The 17,009-nt window shown below is 48.0% G+C and overlaps 4 protein-coding genes across 4 annotated transcripts; 2 read left to right on the top strand and 2 right to left on the bottom strand.

Moving 5' to 3' along the window:
* Positions 1 to 237: 237 nt before the first annotated feature.
* On the top strand, positions 238 to 3,546 carry I203_103950 (uncharacterized protein; the record flags this gene model as incomplete). Its single annotated transcript, XM_019149521.1, has 4 exons — positions 238 to 1,644; positions 1,694 to 1,802; positions 1,854 to 2,309; positions 2,351 to 3,546. The coding sequence occupies 4 exons, from the start codon at positions 238 to 240 to the stop codon at positions 3,544 to 3,546; spliced, it is 3,168 nt and encodes a 1,055-aa protein (XP_019001064.1).
* Positions 3,547 to 3,694: 148 nt separating this feature from the next.
* I203_103949 (uncharacterized protein) lies at positions 3,695 to 8,659 on the bottom strand (the record flags this gene model as incomplete). The annotated part of the gene is made up of 6 exons (XM_065517428.1): positions 3,695 to 4,214; positions 4,270 to 4,439; positions 4,484 to 7,412; positions 7,465 to 8,206; positions 8,259 to 8,490; positions 8,546 to 8,659. The coding sequence occupies 6 exons, from the start codon at positions 8,657 to 8,659 to the stop codon at positions 3,695 to 3,697; spliced, it is 4,707 nt and encodes a 1,568-aa protein (XP_065374246.1).
* A 320-nt stretch (positions 8,660 to 8,979) lies between these two features.
* I203_103948 (uncharacterized protein) lies at positions 8,980 to 14,789 on the bottom strand (the record flags this gene model as incomplete). Its single annotated transcript, XM_019149520.2, has 19 exons — positions 8,980 to 9,116; positions 9,172 to 9,481; positions 9,542 to 11,043; positions 11,110 to 11,962; positions 12,016 to 12,345; positions 12,398 to 12,529; positions 12,579 to 12,675; positions 12,737 to 12,820; positions 12,872 to 12,925; positions 12,976 to 13,046; positions 13,110 to 13,118; positions 13,174 to 13,272; positions 13,324 to 13,434; positions 13,491 to 13,619; positions 13,667 to 13,735; positions 13,786 to 13,822; positions 13,881 to 13,983; positions 14,033 to 14,172; positions 14,251 to 14,789. The coding sequence occupies 19 exons, from the start codon at positions 14,787 to 14,789 to the stop codon at positions 8,980 to 8,982; spliced, it is 4,806 nt and encodes a 1,601-aa protein (XP_019001063.2).
* Positions 14,790 to 15,292: 503 nt separating this feature from the next.
* I203_103947 (uncharacterized protein) lies at positions 15,293 to 16,975 on the top strand (the record flags this gene model as incomplete). The annotated part of the gene is made up of 8 exons (XM_065517427.1): positions 15,293 to 15,415; positions 15,475 to 15,558; positions 15,612 to 15,726; positions 15,778 to 15,883; positions 15,939 to 16,228; positions 16,292 to 16,390; positions 16,446 to 16,679; positions 16,743 to 16,975. 8 exons carry the CDS (start codon positions 15,293 to 15,295, stop codon positions 16,973 to 16,975), a joined length of 1,284 nt encoding a protein of 427 aa, XP_065374245.1.
* Between the last annotated feature and the right edge of the window lie 34 nt (positions 16,976 to 17,009).

Raw genomic sequence — 17,009 nt, 5'->3', positions numbered from 1 at the left:
GTATCACAATACAAAAGCACGTAAACTCAGCACACTCATAGACAGGATCCCCCAAATCGCATAAGTCTCATCCTGGCTGAGATTGAGACATCCAGCACGAAAAGCCCAACCAACATATCACATCACCATATCAATCAATCAGTATAGTAACAGTTGATACCACAGCATACGAATCAAGCGGCACATCCTACCTACCCTCTCCCCGTCCCCCTTGCATTAGCAACCCCCGACAACGCAATGTCACAGATCAATTCCCAACGTCCTTCTGCTGCTCCACTCAACAACAACACAGAGAATAACAACGGACAGCCTTCCAACACCGGCAGCTCATCGAATGTCCCTCGCAACCCTCCACTGCCTAACCAGAACGCTCAATCACCCCTCGATTGGGCAAACTTTATAAACTTCCAAACACCTCCTGTATCCAATGCTCACGGTGGGAACATGTTTAACAATCACAGGATGCCATCGCAAGATGAGCAGTACAACAACTTTGCCCATGGCATATCCATGTCTCGACCATCTCCGTCCTCCATCAATTTCCAACAACCCCTTCCAAGAGGATCAAACTCTTCGACAGCGTCGTCTCGCCAGAATCCTCATCGACAGTACAGTCAAAGTTCCACTCCATCGCAGCCTCAACTCCCCACTTATCATGTCCCTTCCCAGACATCACCGCAAGGTCCATCGCCTCGATCGCCAGGGGAACAACCGATGATTGGCAAAGGCAAATCACCAGCTACAAAATCATCTGAGACTCAAGATAATGGTCTCTCCCTCGACCCTTCAGCCTTCTCCCGCGACATACGATTCCAGGTTCCTTCGTTCTTAACTAATCAGGTTGGTGGTGCACCCACCTTCCCGCCTGGTGGTGAAGCTTGGAGCGGTTTCAGCGGAGCCAACTTGTTCGGTTCCGATATAGGCCAGCTCACCCCTGGTACCATCTTCTCCAATGCCTTTGGTTTCTCGAATAACAATAACTCTGATAATCAGCAAGCCTATTGCGATGATAATGGGAACATGCAGAACATGGGTGGTTATGTCAACGAGAACGCCGGGTGGGAGCAGTGGAATCACGATCAGAACAAGAACGACACAAATAACAATAATCACAATCTCGGCGCAATGTTTTATGTCAACCCAAACCCCAGTCCCAGTATACTTGCTTCGCGTAACCCTCCCGCCCGTGAGTCGTCTCAACGACCTCCACGAAATCAGATGCCTCCTTCGATCAACACCAACCCTTCACCGAATATGGATAATCAAGGTCAAATGCAAAGTCCACGAACAACCTATCCACACTCCTCATCCTCTGGCTCGATGCCAACTTCAGCCATACTACCTCAACAACCCACCTTCTCTCACAGCCCTTTCGGCTCATACGACCATGTACCTTCCGCATCTGCTCCTCACAACTCTGCCAGTACCATCAACATAGCCTCTTCATCCACCGCACCTTATGCTCCACCATCGAACACCCAATCGCTTCTTGCCGGACCCATGCCACCTCAGCTGACCGATGGTCCTGGCCTTTACTCCACTACGGGTTTCGACATGGTAGGTGTTCTAGCTCGAGTAGCTGCGAGAAGAGACCCTAGCACCGTACTTGGTCCCGTAGACCTAAGTTGTAGTTTCTTGGTGGTGGTGAGTTCACTTGTTTAATGTGCACATCTCATGCTGACCAAATTTTCAGGATATTCGACGATACGACTCTCCCATTGTCTATGCCTCTCCCAGCTTCTGCCAGTTGACTGGTTATGAATTGCCTCAAATCCTGGGTCGAAACTGTCGATTCCTACAGGGTTAGTCATAGTGCTTGTTGGTAGATGTACATCGCTAAATCTCTGTCATAGCTCCTGATGGCGAAGTCGTCAAAGGTTCAAAGCGAAAGTACACCGACAATACCGCTGTAGCCCATCTCAAACGAATGCTCAACGCTGGTAAAGAATGTCAAGCATCTCTTATCAACTATCGCCGAGGGGGTGTCCCTTTCATCAATTTAGTTACGGTGGTGCCAATTCCCTGGGACGGTACGGATATCGTCTATCACGTTGGGTTCCAAGTCGATTTGGTCGAGCAGCCCAATGCCATCTTACGGAACATGAGGGATGGAAGTTATCAAGTCAATTATACCGTTTCAAATCCTCCCGAAAAGCCTTTAAGACCCCCTGTCAGAGAGATAGGTCTCACTGGTCTTAGTGGCGAAGTGATGGAAATCATGGGACAGAGGGTGAATACTCTTAGCAGCGGTTCAGGAGAAGAAGCTGGCCGAATGGAGTGGCTGAAGATGGTTCTCGATAACACTGATGGTGAGTTCAACTTAAAACGAGCATGTGCTAATCTGTCTTAGACTTTGTCCACGCTCTCTCCCTCAAAGGATTCTTCCAATATGTCTCGCCTTCAGTCCGACGAGTACTCGAATACGAGCCCGAAGAATTGCTCAACAAAAACATTTCCGAATTCGCTCATCCTTCCGACATCGTTCCGCTCATGAGAGAACTAAAAGATTCGACCCATGCTCCAACCGACGGCTCTTCAGCTCGTCATGTCAACCTCGTCTTCCGGATCCGACGAAAGACATCCGGCTATATATGGATAGAGAGTGTGGGTAGGCTTGTGGTCGAAGCAGGAAAAGGAAGAAAAGCAGTCATCCTGAGTGGTCGTGCTCAAGCGGTACCCGCGTTACCGTGGGACTCAATATCAAAATATGGAGGTCTCGCAGAGACTGAATTCTGGGGGAAAATCTCCTTCCAAGGTCTCGTATTACACGCTACCCATGGCGTCGAAGGTGTCCTTGGACAACCGCCCGAGGACGTTGTCGGGCTTAGCTTCTTCTCTCTTCTTCCCGGCGGGGATAATGGTCCACCTGCCGCTGCTCTACTTCAATCTGATCCTTCTGCGCCTGTATCCTCCCTCTCCGCTGCCATTCGACGTGTCCTCAGCGGTGATACCCGAAACGGCGCCGTCTCTGTCCAGCACAAACTGGTTCACAAGTCCGGCAACCAAGTCGACGTTCTCACAGTCATCTATGCCCCTCGTCGATCGATACCTGATGTCCCAGTCGGCCGAGGTGACGACGAAACAAGCAGTAACGCTGAAAGTGAAATATCACGTATGTCAAGTCACGATATGGCCTCGATCACTGGCATACCTCCCACCAGTCTCGTCATTCAGGTGAAATTGATGGTCTCCCCTACTCCCGGAGCCACCATACAAACCATCACTCGTGCTCGACCAGTCGTCCACGCGCCCATCTCTAACCTGTTCGAAGAATTAGAGACGACTCGTGGAACATCTTGGCAATACGAACTGCACCAGCTCCGACTGCTCAATAGACGACTCAAGGAAGACATCGCTGCGGCAAAAGCGCGTGGTGCTGGAAAGGGAAAAAACAAGAAAAGAAAGTTTGAATCATCTGTTGGTGATATGGGCCCACCAGCACTTCCATTTGCCAACTTGCATGATCAATATTCGGCTGCGCCTCGGCATCAGCTGGCTCCAGGTTTCGGTCTGGTGACACCTGGTATGGGAAATGGTTTCTATTAACAGAAATAAAACGTATGTAAATAAAAGTAACAGCTGTATATCAATAATTCTGAACAAAGTCTAGTTTGGTTTGCTTGTAGTCATTAAACATACATATAAGAGTCAAAATTATCATCTTACAACCATGCATTATATGTATAATTCAGAGTCAATCCGCTGGCAGCTCTTTACCAAGAATTGATCTGCGTCCATGGAATCTCTCCTTCTCTTTCTCTTTGATCGATGGACTTTCGGAAGCTTTACGCATAAACTGAAATGCGGCGAGAGGACTTCCTGGACCGCTGGGTGAGGTGGTGCTGAGCTTTCTTGCAGAATCTGGGGTGTGAGGTTGGGATGGAAGACTTCGGTTGGATGTGGACCGAGGGAACTTCTCCGGAGAAAGATAATTCTCTTCGTTATTTGGCAGAGCGATTGGCTTGTTCGACGGCGTCCTTTCCGAGGACGACGATGCTATGGATGCAAGCGAAGAATGCGAGTAGGACGTAGGGACAGGTCTTCCCATAGATTGCGACGAGAGTGAAGCCGAGGTAATGGGTATGGGCAAATTCGATCCGAAAAGTGAACTGTTAGATAATGACGCTGAAATAGAGGACTGTCTCGTGAGGTGCGCCTCGCCGAATGGAGTCTGCCAAGAATTAACAGGATCTGCAAAATGATCCAAAAGAAACCTAGATGTAGTAATCAGTCAGAATTCTCGAACATAATGAATGCTTTTTGACTCACTTCGAAAGCTCGACCCATCCTCCGCCGACTCGGACCATAACCGTACGAGATCGCAAAATCCGACAGAAACAAAGTTTCGCTCTGCCTTCCGCTCCTATCCAATATTGTCCTGACTGGTCTTTCCACTCGTCGGCATTGTTCAGACCTACTGGACGTACTGGTACGTGAACCTGCAATTTTGTCAGCACGTCATCTACATTCATAGACCACTCACATCTAATTTATTCACAACCTTGCCTATGGCCACATCAAGCTTGCTCTTAGCATTCGGGATATATTCCTTCTTGGTGAAGTCTCGAGGTACTTTCGATCCTTGAGCCGTCAACGACCCAGAATTTATGGATGAACGCGATGGCCTGGGTAAAGAGGATTGTCTAGGCCAAGTTCCAGTATCACTGGATGTAGGCGTAGTGATCGATCCCATTGTCGACAGAGGCGGACCAGCGCTCTTCTTCAGGCTAGACAGTCGATATCTGCTTGGAGTGTCAGATACCGCCCGCATGCGTAGAGCAGTCGAAGAATCGGTAAAAGGCGATGGGAAACTATCCGTCATTGGGTTCGAAGTGGACCTGGCAGTTGCTCGTGGAATGGAGCTGACCAATCGCGGCAAGCGAGAGGCGGTAGAGATGGCGCTATTGGCACGATTTGTAGTGTACGAAGCAACGCTTGGCGACCTAGACGAGATCTTGTCTGACTGGTCCGATCGGTTCATTAACATTTGAAGCTCTTCCCATGATTGGGAGACTCGCTTAACTTCCCTGATCACACGTTGATCATCGTTGATCTCTACGCTGGATTCTATAACCGCTTTATACGCGGATGGCGCGAGCATCAGAAGCTTCTCTAGCTGATCTGGATTTTCCGCATCGATGGCTTGGAGCAGGTCGCTGTGAGCCGAATCACACCTTTTGATGACTGTATATAAGCGTGCAAGCCGGTGAAGTCGAGGAATTAACAATTGCCGTTCGGCAATGGAAGCTGCAAGTGTGTTGTGTAAGGCTAAGTTGGGATTAGCCTGATCCATTTTCACATCCTGAGCTTTCTGTGATATCCTTTTCAGACTGGAATCAAGATTTCCAGCTGTATGAGTATCGGGTAGCTGCTGCAATCTAGGCGTTTTCGTCAGATCCTCGGACGATGGGTTGACTATGGATTCTAGATTTAGCTTGTCTAATTCTGTCTGGAGTTGGCGAATTTGGTCGACAGGACTGGCTGATATGTTCAGGTTTGAGGTTGATGACGAACCAAAGATGTCTTCAATTTGTTCGATTGCGACCTGCGTCTTTGGGCTAAGTCGAATTCTGCTTTTATCTTTGAGCAAAGCTTGCATTTGATCGATCTCAGAGAGGACCGCTTGGACAGCAGAAGTTGCTGGACCAATGGTAGAGTTCCATTGTTTCCCCTCCAACGCATTGCAATTAGGTTCTGGCATGTCTTTGATGCGAGATTTCAGTTCTTCAAGGGCATCTCTACTGGCTGTCCGATGTTGAAAGAAGATTGAGCTGTATCGCGCTTCAAGGTCTGCGGCGTTGCGAGGAGCCGATGCTTCCGAAATTTCGGCATCCATTTGTTGATCGAGCCTTGCAATCTCTCTTTCTACATCTTTCCGTAAAACTTGCCATCGGGAGACAACATTATCGATGTGAGCTGCTGCTTCGTGGCATCTTCGTTCCCAGTATTCATGTTTGATACGAAGGAGTAGAGCTTTGCAGTTGTCGATCTCGGAAGCAAGTTTCAGGCTACTCATATTAATGTGTTTCCGCACAGCTTGGTCAACCGCAGACTTGTCGATTAGCTGATGTAGATCCTCGATTCTCACATGGGTGGGCCCGATAAGGGTCATCTGATCTGTCTCGATGTGACCATTTTCAGGATTAAGTGTTCCGCTGGTATCGGCTAACAAAGGGATTCTTCCTGCCAGACTCGACTCCCATTCCATGAAATCTTGGTCCATTTCATCCACCTGTTCGGACATATTGTCGAGTTCCACATCCGTGGGAGGGCGCGAAGCTGCTATCGCTTGCCGAATGCCTTCAAATTTCTTGCGTATCAAAGCTCCATCTTCGTCCGCTGATCGGATCGCTCTTGCTTGACTAATTACCCGATCTAACAGGTCTATTGATTGATGAAGACGTTCTTCCTTCTCATCAAAATTGAAAAGTTGCTCTTCCATGTAGCTCCATAATCTCGGAAAGGCTTCGTGTATCTGAGGAAGGCGCCGTAACAGAGACTGCGAAGGGATCCGTACCTCTTTCTCCACCCGCTGACTCAGTTGAGAAACTTCGTCCTTGAGAAGATCCAAATTCACCGCTCCAGAAGTCGGCCATGCAGCTTGGCGTGTATTTAAAGATATCGTATGTTGTAATTGTGCAAGACTTGACTGAATTGCGTTGATAGACACAAGAAAAGGATGCGATGCAGAGAAAACCTGTTCCCGGTCCCTAGTTGCTTTGACAGCTGCCGCCACAGCCATAGACAGCTTCATGAGGTCTTCAGACTGTTTACCGGCATGTTCGATCAGATCGTCATGAACCGAGAGTGGTTGAAAGCCATGACAAGATTGTTGCAAGAGGTTCTGATATCTAACCACCGCAAGTGAGAGTTTCTGCGAGAGAGTTGTTCCTTCTTCGATCTGCTGCTGAGCTTTGGCGATCCACCGAGGCACCTCTTGTGCCCACTCTGCGAATGAAGCGGAGAGACTTAGTGGGTCGTTCAAGTCAGGCGGGATCGCAGTACCGTCACCATTTGACAGGACGTGGATAGCATTCTCCGACGTAGCTGCAATGCCTGTTGCAGTCGAACTCTGCGCTAGTATAACATCCCTCGATCTTGCTAACCTCCCATACCTTTCTACACCAGTCTGACAGGTCTTCAGGGAGCTCTGTGCCTGGTTGTAGACTTCAGTAAGAGCGGCAACGACCTCTTCGTTGTGTTGATCGTTTTCTGGGTACGCTTGGTGCGAAGGCCTAGGGAATGACTTATTGATAGGTATAGGAAGTCGTTTCTGCGCGTCTTCGAGGAGGTCACACATTTCACGGTGACGCTCGCTTGATGCGGGCTCTTGTAGAAGGAGGTTGAGAATGGTAATGAGATGCTCGGCATGATGTAGGCTATCTGTAGATGCTGCGTGGTGCTCTTCGGATCTGAATGAAGGATCAGTCAAAGTTCCCATTGAGCTCGGAGCTAATGACCTACCTTTTCCAATGATCTTCTAGCTGCTTACCCCCAGCGATTCTATCGCCCATATCTCTGACCTTTTCTTCTATGTCATCTTGTAAATCTAAGAGCTCATCGGGTACCGCTCCATTATCCACCTTTTCCGCACTATCGACCGGACCATCGATACCACCCAGATTTGAGAGAGGCCCCGCGATGTCAATCATTCGATCAAGCAAGGCACCACTTCGCTTCACCTCATTTGCCTGAAGGTTCTGCTGCCGTATATTGAGATTGATCAATTGAGAGTGAAGCAGAGGGATATGGAGTGACCTTTTTGGCGTAGTATGAGATTTGGGAGATTTGTGTGATTCGGGTCTAGGCGAAGAGATATTGGGTGAACTGGGCCCAGATGCTGACGAGCGTTCGGAAAGACTTGGTACGCAAGCAATGGGAGTTTGCGGGATAGAAATTTGATCCATATATATGTTTTGGATCGATTGTTTGCGTTGTGGGTTGTGTTTCCGAGACCCTTGAGCCTCCATCACCGGCTGCCATCTCCCTTTGTCTCGCACAATTTGAGCGACTTCGTCGCGTATCTTCTCGGTCTCCAAGTGTATCTGCCATCGTATCTGATCCCACCGTAGACGAATCGCCGTGAGCTCGAGAAGAGATCCTCGGTGTCGAAGAAGTGTGAGAAGACGATCAATCAAAACGATCAGATCGAGTGTTATGGAGACAAGATGGGTCGATGGGGGTGTAAGAGGTAAGAGGGTTGCGGCTGTTGTGAAGGGTCAGGGCTAGACTGAGATCGCGACATGGCACATACATACCTCGAGTTTTCTCCTTCATCCTCTCGAGGTCTCCTCCGTCAAAGCCCATCACCTCTGCTTCAATCCTGTCTCGTTCTTTCTGCCATTCTTTAATTTGGTCAGTGGTGGGCAGTCGATAATCCGACGAGCTCTCCTTCTCCCGTATGAAAGCTCGAGGGCGTGCACTGTCCCCATCATTCGAGATCAATATGGGATGTATGAAGGGGTATATGGGTGGTACATCTTCCAGAGACTGCAAGCAGCATCCGTTAGCAATCACAATACTGGTCAACCTGACATCGACATACCTTGAGCTTTGCTTCAAACCACCGTCGCTTCTCCAAAAAATCTCGCAACTCCTGCGCTTCTTCTGGGAGCAGATCCCTCAGCTCATCCTCCGCATCCTGACTGCGCTCAATCATCGTACCCGGAAAATGTCAGTTATGCTGTTGCATACATTCAACATGTACGATATCAAGTACCAAAAGTATAAAAGGCATGTTCTGAACGTGTTGTTGACATGTCTCACGTCACGTGTTCCAAAACCAACAACCACCGTGCTATCTGATGAAACTACTTCAGTCAATCCATTCATTTTCATTCGTTGTCTATACATGCAGGGAATATAGAATCATTATTACCAAGCTCAGGCAGGAGACCGAATGAAGAGGAAAGTAAACACACTGCCGCACTGCGGGATGATCATGGAAGAGAGAAACAAGAAACATTGTAGGAGGGTCACCTATGGCCGACGCTGCCTGGGCACCGACCTGACACTCTGAGTCGCTCGAAGTGGTACCTTGGGAGGTGTAGCAGGTGCTGCGGTACTCTTCTCGGGTGATTCGAACATCGCTTTCGCCTTGTTGACTTTGCTCGTTTCTACGATCAAGCATGTTCAGCAACTGCACTTCAGCTACAAAGAAAATCAACTCACCAGTAAGTCGATCGATGTCATGCTCGATCGTGACCCTTCTTCGAGTTCTAGATGAAGAATTGCTGAATTGAGTGGGATGCATGGGAAGTGGACTTGGGCTTGTTGGCAAAGCAAGGTTACGAGCAGTGAAAGTAGATACCAGACCCTTGGCGTTGGGCAATGCAGAGGGCATCGGAGAATGAGAGATGGAATGGGATTTTCCATGACCTCGGGGGGAACCGGTTCGTATCGGTAGAGGCGAAGGTGATGGTAAGGGTGTACTGTTATCGTTAGTGAGCAATCGGACAATCTCTCTTTGTTTTTCCATCTCCTATGAATTGAATCAAGAAGTCAGCTCCGTTTATGACGCATTTCCGAAAACAACACTCACTTTGCCCCATCTCTCGATCTTCTCCCGTTGCTCATCGATAATCTCCTTCTGGACCTCGATGATCTTCTCCAACCTATCGATCTCCTCTTCCTCTCTTCCTTTCAACATAGCTAACGAGGCATCGCGTTCCAACGCGCCAGTGCCGCTGGAAACGCCACGTCTGGAACGAGATCGTAAGCTATCAAGGGCCGTCGCCGACATGTCTTTGTCAATGCCGTGACCAGGACCAGGAGCTGAGTGACGTAATCGAGATGATATGGAGGTGGTGATGGTAACTTCGGATCTGGATTTGAGGTCGTGCAGTTCAGATGATAGTTGATCGAGCTTGATACGTTGAGCTTCAAATTCCACTTTCGCATCCGAAGCCTCCTTTTGAGCAGTCTTCAGAGCTTGACGGAGGGACAGGGACTCTGCTTCGAGAACATGTTGAGCTGCTTCATGCTTGTTGACCAATTCGGCTGAGACCTTGGTGAGGTGAAGCTCAGCTGCCTTTCGGGCGTTCGTTTCTTTAAAAAGCTGTTCTTGCAGTTCAGACAGATGCTCATCTTGTGATGACGATTGAGCAAGCTTTTTCTCGGCTTGTGCGGCTGTCAAAGCTAGAGCGTTAAGCTCCTGATCCTTCAGTTGTAGAGCGGTTGTCGAAGCTTGCAGATCTTCCGTCAGCTTCAGCAGCCGTTTCTCTAGATCCTCCCTGATCGACATAGCAGCTGAGATATTATCCTCCTTCTCGTTGAGCTTGGAAGTCATGGTTTTCAGCTGAGTTGTGACCTCGTTGAGCTGCTGTTGTAAACCTTCCTTCGCAGAAACTTTATCCCTGAACCGCTTCTTGAGAGCATCTTCATCGAGATTCGCGGCTACCTCCTTCTCTTTCAGCTGCGATAACTGCTTTTCAACCTCCGCTCGAGCTGCCACTTCAGCATCTAGCTTCCTTCTCATTCCCTTCACTCCTTCCAAGTTTGCAGCACGTTGATCAATTAATTGCTGAACTCGCTTCTCTACTTCACTCTTTGTTGACCTTTCCTGCTGGATGAGCTGATCCTTGTCCTTCACCTCAGCTACAGCTTGATCTCGAGCTTGAGTCAATTCTGTTATTCTCTTCTCAGCTTCTTGTCGAGCAGCACATTCGGCCTCGAGTCGCTTCTCTTGGATCTCCAGATCTTTCTGAGCTGTAGAGAACTTCTCTCTGAGGTCCTGCAGAGATTGGTGTGTTGTGTCGAGGTTGACCGAGGATTGAGCAAGTTGTCGGGTCAGATTGTCCAGCTGAGCTTGCAACGCTGTGCGGGTCGCAATTTCTTCTTGAAGCTGATGTTCGGCTCCGCCAGCTGCGACCAGTCGAGATTGAAGTTCATCTCGTTCCTTCTCGATCGCAGTCTTCGCTTCAGATTCCCGTTGGAGCTGATCTTCTAGTTGGCCATTGGCTTTCGCAACATCTTCCAGCTTTCCAGAAAGTCCGTTGACCTGCTCTTGGATTTTCCTTTCCCTTTCTGAACTTTCGGCGGAAGCTGTTCTAAAACCATTCACTTCTTTATCCAGTTCCTCCTTTCTCTTCCTCTCTTCTAGTAGCTCACCCTCCATCTCTACCCGCATCCTCTCCCAAGCGAGCTTATCTTCGTCCCTTTCTTTTCTTAGCCTTCCAATCTCCTCTCGCAATTCAGCCAAGACTTTCGCTTCGTTCGACATAGCTTCTCGCTGGAATCGATCTAGATCAGCACGAGCTTCTTCCGTTTGGCGCTCAGCAAGTGACTTCTCGGTTCGCAGTGTGGCCATCTCAGCTTCGAGAGTCAATTGGGAAGTCAAATTTTCGTTGATCTGGGATTGCAAGGTAGAGATAGTGGCTTCGTACTGATTTGCTTTTTGAGAGGCGGTCTGCAACTGAGCGGTATATCCGGTCTGCTGATCAAGCAGTTCTCTGATTTCACTATTCAATTTCTCCACATCCGCATCCTTCTTTGCCTCGGAGGCAACAATTTGAGCTTTGAGAGTATCAAGCTCAGCCTTCAACTGATCCTTCTCTTGCTTCGTCTGTTCCACTTTTTTCTGCACTTCATCTAACCTGACTTGATCCTCAATCACAAGCTCCTCTCTACTGTTTCTAAGATCAATCACTTTATTCTCCAATTCATCGACCTTCTTGGCTTTGTCTTCGATTGTAGAGACCAGTTCCGTACGAGTACTTTCCAATTGCGAATTTTGATCTTTGAGATCGGTCTCGGTTCGTTGAAGGGTTTCCTGGGTAGACGCGAGAGCATCAAGAGCCTCACAGAGTTCGTTCTCGAGTGAAACAATTTTTGCGTCTCGGTCGGATAATTGAGAAGCTCGCGAGAGAGCAGATGCGAGATTTCGGTTGGCAAGGGATAACTCCTCTTCTTTGGCAGCAAGATTTCGCCGAGCTGCTGCTAACGCCCGATCTTGTTCAAAGTTCTGGAGGAAAGATACGATCAGCTCCTGCCCCACCTAATTATCAATCCGCTTACCTTGGATACATCACCGCCAGCGGCTTGTTTCAATGCCCCGATGATTCCAGGCATTTCCTCTGACTCTTCTGTCAACCTGCTCATACCACTGATCGCTCTTCGATCGACCGTCTTCTTAGGTGTGCCTAAGCCGATCCCCGTTCTGCCCGTGCCGGTGGAAACTGTGGCGGAGAAATCACTGATTCTTCGTCTCTTTGGTTTGGGAGGTGATAAAGGTAGACCAGCGCCAGATCTTGGCAGCTCGGACGTGAGAATTTCTCCGTTCAATTTGGACAACTGAGCGACCAATTTGATTTTTCTAGCTTCCATTGCAGCGACAGAATCGGCAAGCTAAGAACGGAGAGTCAGTACGCGAAATAAACCGATCATGAGGTTCACTCACATTAGACGTTGGTTCAACCTGAGGTTCCACCTTCGGTAGACTTTCGCTTCTGGTGAGAGTGGCCAGCCTTGACCTCAACTCTTCTATCTCCTGATCCTTAGCTTTGATCAAAGCGCGTTCCGATGATTGCAGCTGGTGAATGGGTCAGCATGAATGTTGCCATCGTTTCAGGAGTACTCACAACGTTCTTCTTGGCATTAGTCTTCACTTGCGAGCAACGGCCAGCAAATTTCAGTGTTTCCAGCGTCTCGCCACAGTGTTCTTCTTCGGCTGACATGCTGTACAATGTTTGGGTGAATACTCTACATCCATCTGGCATATTAAGAACCATGAACTTACGTGCAGATGACACATATATTTGAATCACCACCAAGCGCATTCTCGAGCAGATGCGTGAGTTTCGAGTTTCGATATGGTATATGGCTGAAGGAGTTTTAGCCACATCAAATGCCTCTCTGGATCAAAAGAACTTACGTCGCCTTGGTCTTCTCGGTAAGCTTATTGATGACTTCTCGTAAAGCGAGCAGACTACATATAGGGATCAGCGGACTGATCTTTTGTCTTTCCATTCAGCTTACCTCTGATTGATATGTTTCCCTTCGCCTCGTCGCTCGGAATCGGAGACAGCTTTTTCAGATCCGGCAAGATCCTAATAATGCGTAGATCAGCTACAGTAGACTCTCTTAAGCCGTGATTTTCCGTGATAACTCACGATCAGATTCTGCGAATGAAGAACGGTCAGCATTCTCACGTTTCCGCTTACGTCCCGTACGTACCAGTCGAGATAACCTAATATCATCATCTCCGTCACCATCCCTAGGTCTTGACTCGATGACGATGGTGAAAACACAGTGAGATCGAGAAGAGCGTTCGTTCTAGTGTTTATCGTTAGCTGGCATTGGCTTGGTGGAAAGAGCTCAGCTCACCCAATCAGTTGCCCCTATACTTCTTTGAGCGTTTCCCTTTCCCAGGAGATCGATGACATCTTGCGGTGTGGATACTATCTCTTCGACTAAAGGATCGACGTAGACTTTGCCCTGATATGATCAAATACGGTCAGGAAGGCTGTATGATACGACGGTTGCACACTCACCTTGGCGTAATGTATCGCAGGCTTCTCGTCATCTTTGAGCGGTCCTTTCTTGAAGTTAAGAAGATCACGCAGTGTCTCGTTGTAAATCTCAATATATGATACTCGCAGCAAAAACGCTCGTTCGGTGTCCTATAGGATTATCAGGGATGATTCGTTAATTCAGATATATCACTTACAGCAGTAATAGCATCGAATACACCGTCCACAGCACAGGGTATGATACCCAATTCATCTGAGGTCCCAGTCTGTAACGCATGTCAGCATAAAGACCAAGATCGCCGGTGAGTTAACCCACCATCGTGAAGGATTTTCCACTACCAGTTTGACCATACCTATCAAGCAGAGTTAGCAAGCTACTTGCGGGGTTCGGCTTAGCGGCTCCGGACTTACGCAAAAATAGTACTGTTGAACCCATGCATCGCCTTGTCGACTAACGGTGCGACTTTGTCGCCATATAGCTCAGGTGTAGTTGATGGATATTGAAGGAGTTTATCTATGCGCTCTAGTCAGACATATGATCAAGTCCGACAATGGTGACTTACCAAACGTATATGTATATCCATCCTCTCTTCCTGCCTTTCCACCCCGCTGCTTCACTTTTGGATGTTCATCTGACAATGATAAAGAGGTAGGTGAGATATCGTATGCTATGTTTGCGAAAGGGTTTTTAGTCGGTTTGATCCTGCAATGGAGAACCGGTTTCAGCTTTGTGTCTCGGTTGATCCGTAGATAAGATAAATGGATTGAGATGTGGACTGACCTAACGCATACTACCACTTTATCACTTGAGCCAGAAGAAGAAACTGCACTCCTAGAGGAGAGGATCTCTGATCTCGTTTGAGGCGTCATCAAAATAGAAACTGAAGAAGAGCTCTCTGCTATACTCGCTGGTTCGCTCATATCTGCTATACTTCTACTGCTCTTCACTTTCGCTTTCAATCCTCCTTCAGCTGAAGCTCCCGCTTTGGCATTGGCAGCGGCAGCTAATCTTTCTTGCAGAGTCATCTTCTTCTTCGACTTTTTGCCTGTTGAAGGTGGTAAAGGTGCTTCCACGGGATTGATGATCTTCCTCTTGGGCGTTATTTGAGTCATATCCTCCTGTTCATTTTCAGATGATGCGGCTGAAGAGGAGACATCACCCCGATGTATACGCTTCCGTGACCTTGTTTGGGGCGTTTTGGAGGGGGAAGAAGGTTGCATGATGTTGGATTCGGGGAGGGCAGGTGGTAGGCCGACAGCGAGGGAAGGAGATGACGGTTGACGGGATAAGGTTCTGTGTTTGGTCGGGGACAATGACATTTATCGGTGGTAGTGTTCGATGGATTTGGACAGGACCGGCATTAGTAGTGATCTAATTGTCGGAGCAAGAGATGAGTAAGAGTGGTATCGTACGGATGAGTTATATGGTCTATGGTGTATGCCATATGGTTAGATGAGTGAGTATAACGAGATGACAGGTTGAACAAGTTGAACCAACATCTACTCTACTTTTTGATTGTTGTTCTATGGAATGTCGAATGTCCGAATCTCGTTTGTTTACAGAATACCGAGCGCTGCTCAGGGCAAATAAACAGCTAAAAAAGCAAAATCAGGCACGCACCAGTCAGGACGCGACACAAGCGGGACTCTCCGCTCTCCCCGCATGCAGCAGCAATGCCACGTTGCAGAGCGATCATTCACTCACTCGTTCACTATACACTTTGTACCATACAGCCGATACAGAAGTAGAGTATGTTGTCTTGCATAAATATCCATTATAGGTGACTGTCGCTTGGTCCACCCCTTTATCTCACCCTACCATCATGTACGAGCCACATCTGATAGACCATGCCAGTGAACAGTCAAGGCCGAGACGTGAGAGTCAGTCTCTGTTGGAGGAACTGGATAAAATAGCGCCTATAAAGAGCTTTGATGCTTTCCCAAAGGTAAGTGTGAATGTAAATACAAAGAAAGACAGTGTGCTGACGTATAATGTCACCTATAGGTTCAGTCGACGTATACTGTACAATCGAGGAGGGGAGGTGTACTGACTGCAGTGGTTGGGTTCATAATATTCCTCCTAGTTCTGGTAAGTCTCTTAGATCGCATTCAATTTGCCCTCGGAAAGCTGATCTCTCTCAGAACGACCTGGGAGAATATCTTTACGGTGCACCGGACTATTCCTTCCACGTGGATCATGAGTTGGAGAAGGATCTTCAGCTAAACGTGGATCTGACCGTAGCTATGCCTTGTCATTGTGAGCTATATCTGGTCATACATCTGAAGACCAACCTGACGTGGTGTATAGACCTTTCCATCGATTTGAGGGACGCCGTCGGTGATAGATTACATCTGAGCAATTCCTTTGTCAAAGATGGCACCCACTTCAACACGGCTGGGGCTACCTCGATGAAGTGAGTAGTTGCCCCTTGGCTGATATAATTTAAATTGTACTGACAGCTCTAATAGACACGTAGCACCTACAGCTCAATCAGCATCAGAAATCATCTCCTCATCTCGTAGACGTACACCAAATCAAAAGAGGACTTTCACCGGAATACAGCGATTATTGTTCTCACCTCCATCTAGGAAAGGAGTCAAGAAGTCCCAAGCTGCTTATAGACCGACTTACGATAGTGTACCAGATGGCCCGGCATGTAGAATATACGGGAGTGTCGAGGTCAAGAAAGTTACGGCGAATTTGCATATAACCACTCTCGGTCATGGTTATATGAGTTTCGAACATACTGATCATCAGTGTGAGTTCGTCCCCTCTCCTTGAAACGCAGAAACCCACAGCTTACGGTATTTCTTTTCCGCAGTGATGAATCTCTCCCACATCGTTCACGAGTTTTCATTCGGTCCTTTCTTCCCAGCCATCTCGCAGCCCCTAGATAAGAGTTACGAAATCGCCAAGGAGCGTGAGTGAGACTCTGAGCGTACATCTTGATAATACCTGCTCATGATATCTCGCAGCATTCACCATCTTCCAATATTTCTTACGAGTAGTCCCCACCACGTACATCGACGCAGCTCGACGTCGACTCGTCACTTCTCAATACGCTGTGACCGACTATTCTCGTTCATTCGAACATGGAAAAGGTGTTCCCGGTATCTTCTTCAAATATGATCTAGAAGCTATGGCTCTGACCGTCAGAGAGAGAACAACATCCTTGTATCAATTTTTGATCAGACTGGTAGGAGTGATAGGTGAGTAATATCCCCAATACGTTTTATATCTATAATATCTGCTGACGATATCATCTCAATCAGGCGGTGTCTGGACAGTCGCGTCCTTCGGTCTGAGAGTATTCAACAGGGCTCAGAAGGAAGTATCAAAAGCGGTCGTAGGCAAAGAAAAGGAGTATATACCTTCGTCTCTGCCTTCTGGATCACCGGCTTTCGAAAGAGCAGGAAGTGGTTATTTCTCACGCGATGATCGTGGTATGCTGCGAACCACCACTTGGGCAGGTAGTCCCGGTGGTACCGAGTGGAAAGGTAGATAGGGCAATGTGTAATATACAGATACAATGCATAATC

The sequence above is a fragment of the Kwoniella mangroviensis genome (assembly GCF_000507465.2).
Source record: "Kwoniella mangroviensis CBS 8507 chromosome 1 map unlocalized Ctg01, whole genome shotgun sequence".
Classification (NCBI taxonomy): domain Eukaryota; kingdom Fungi; phylum Basidiomycota; class Tremellomycetes; order Tremellales; family Cryptococcaceae; genus Kwoniella; species Kwoniella mangrovensis.
Note: the sequence above shows the minus strand (reverse complement) of the source record. Positions and strands in the feature narration are given on the sequence as shown.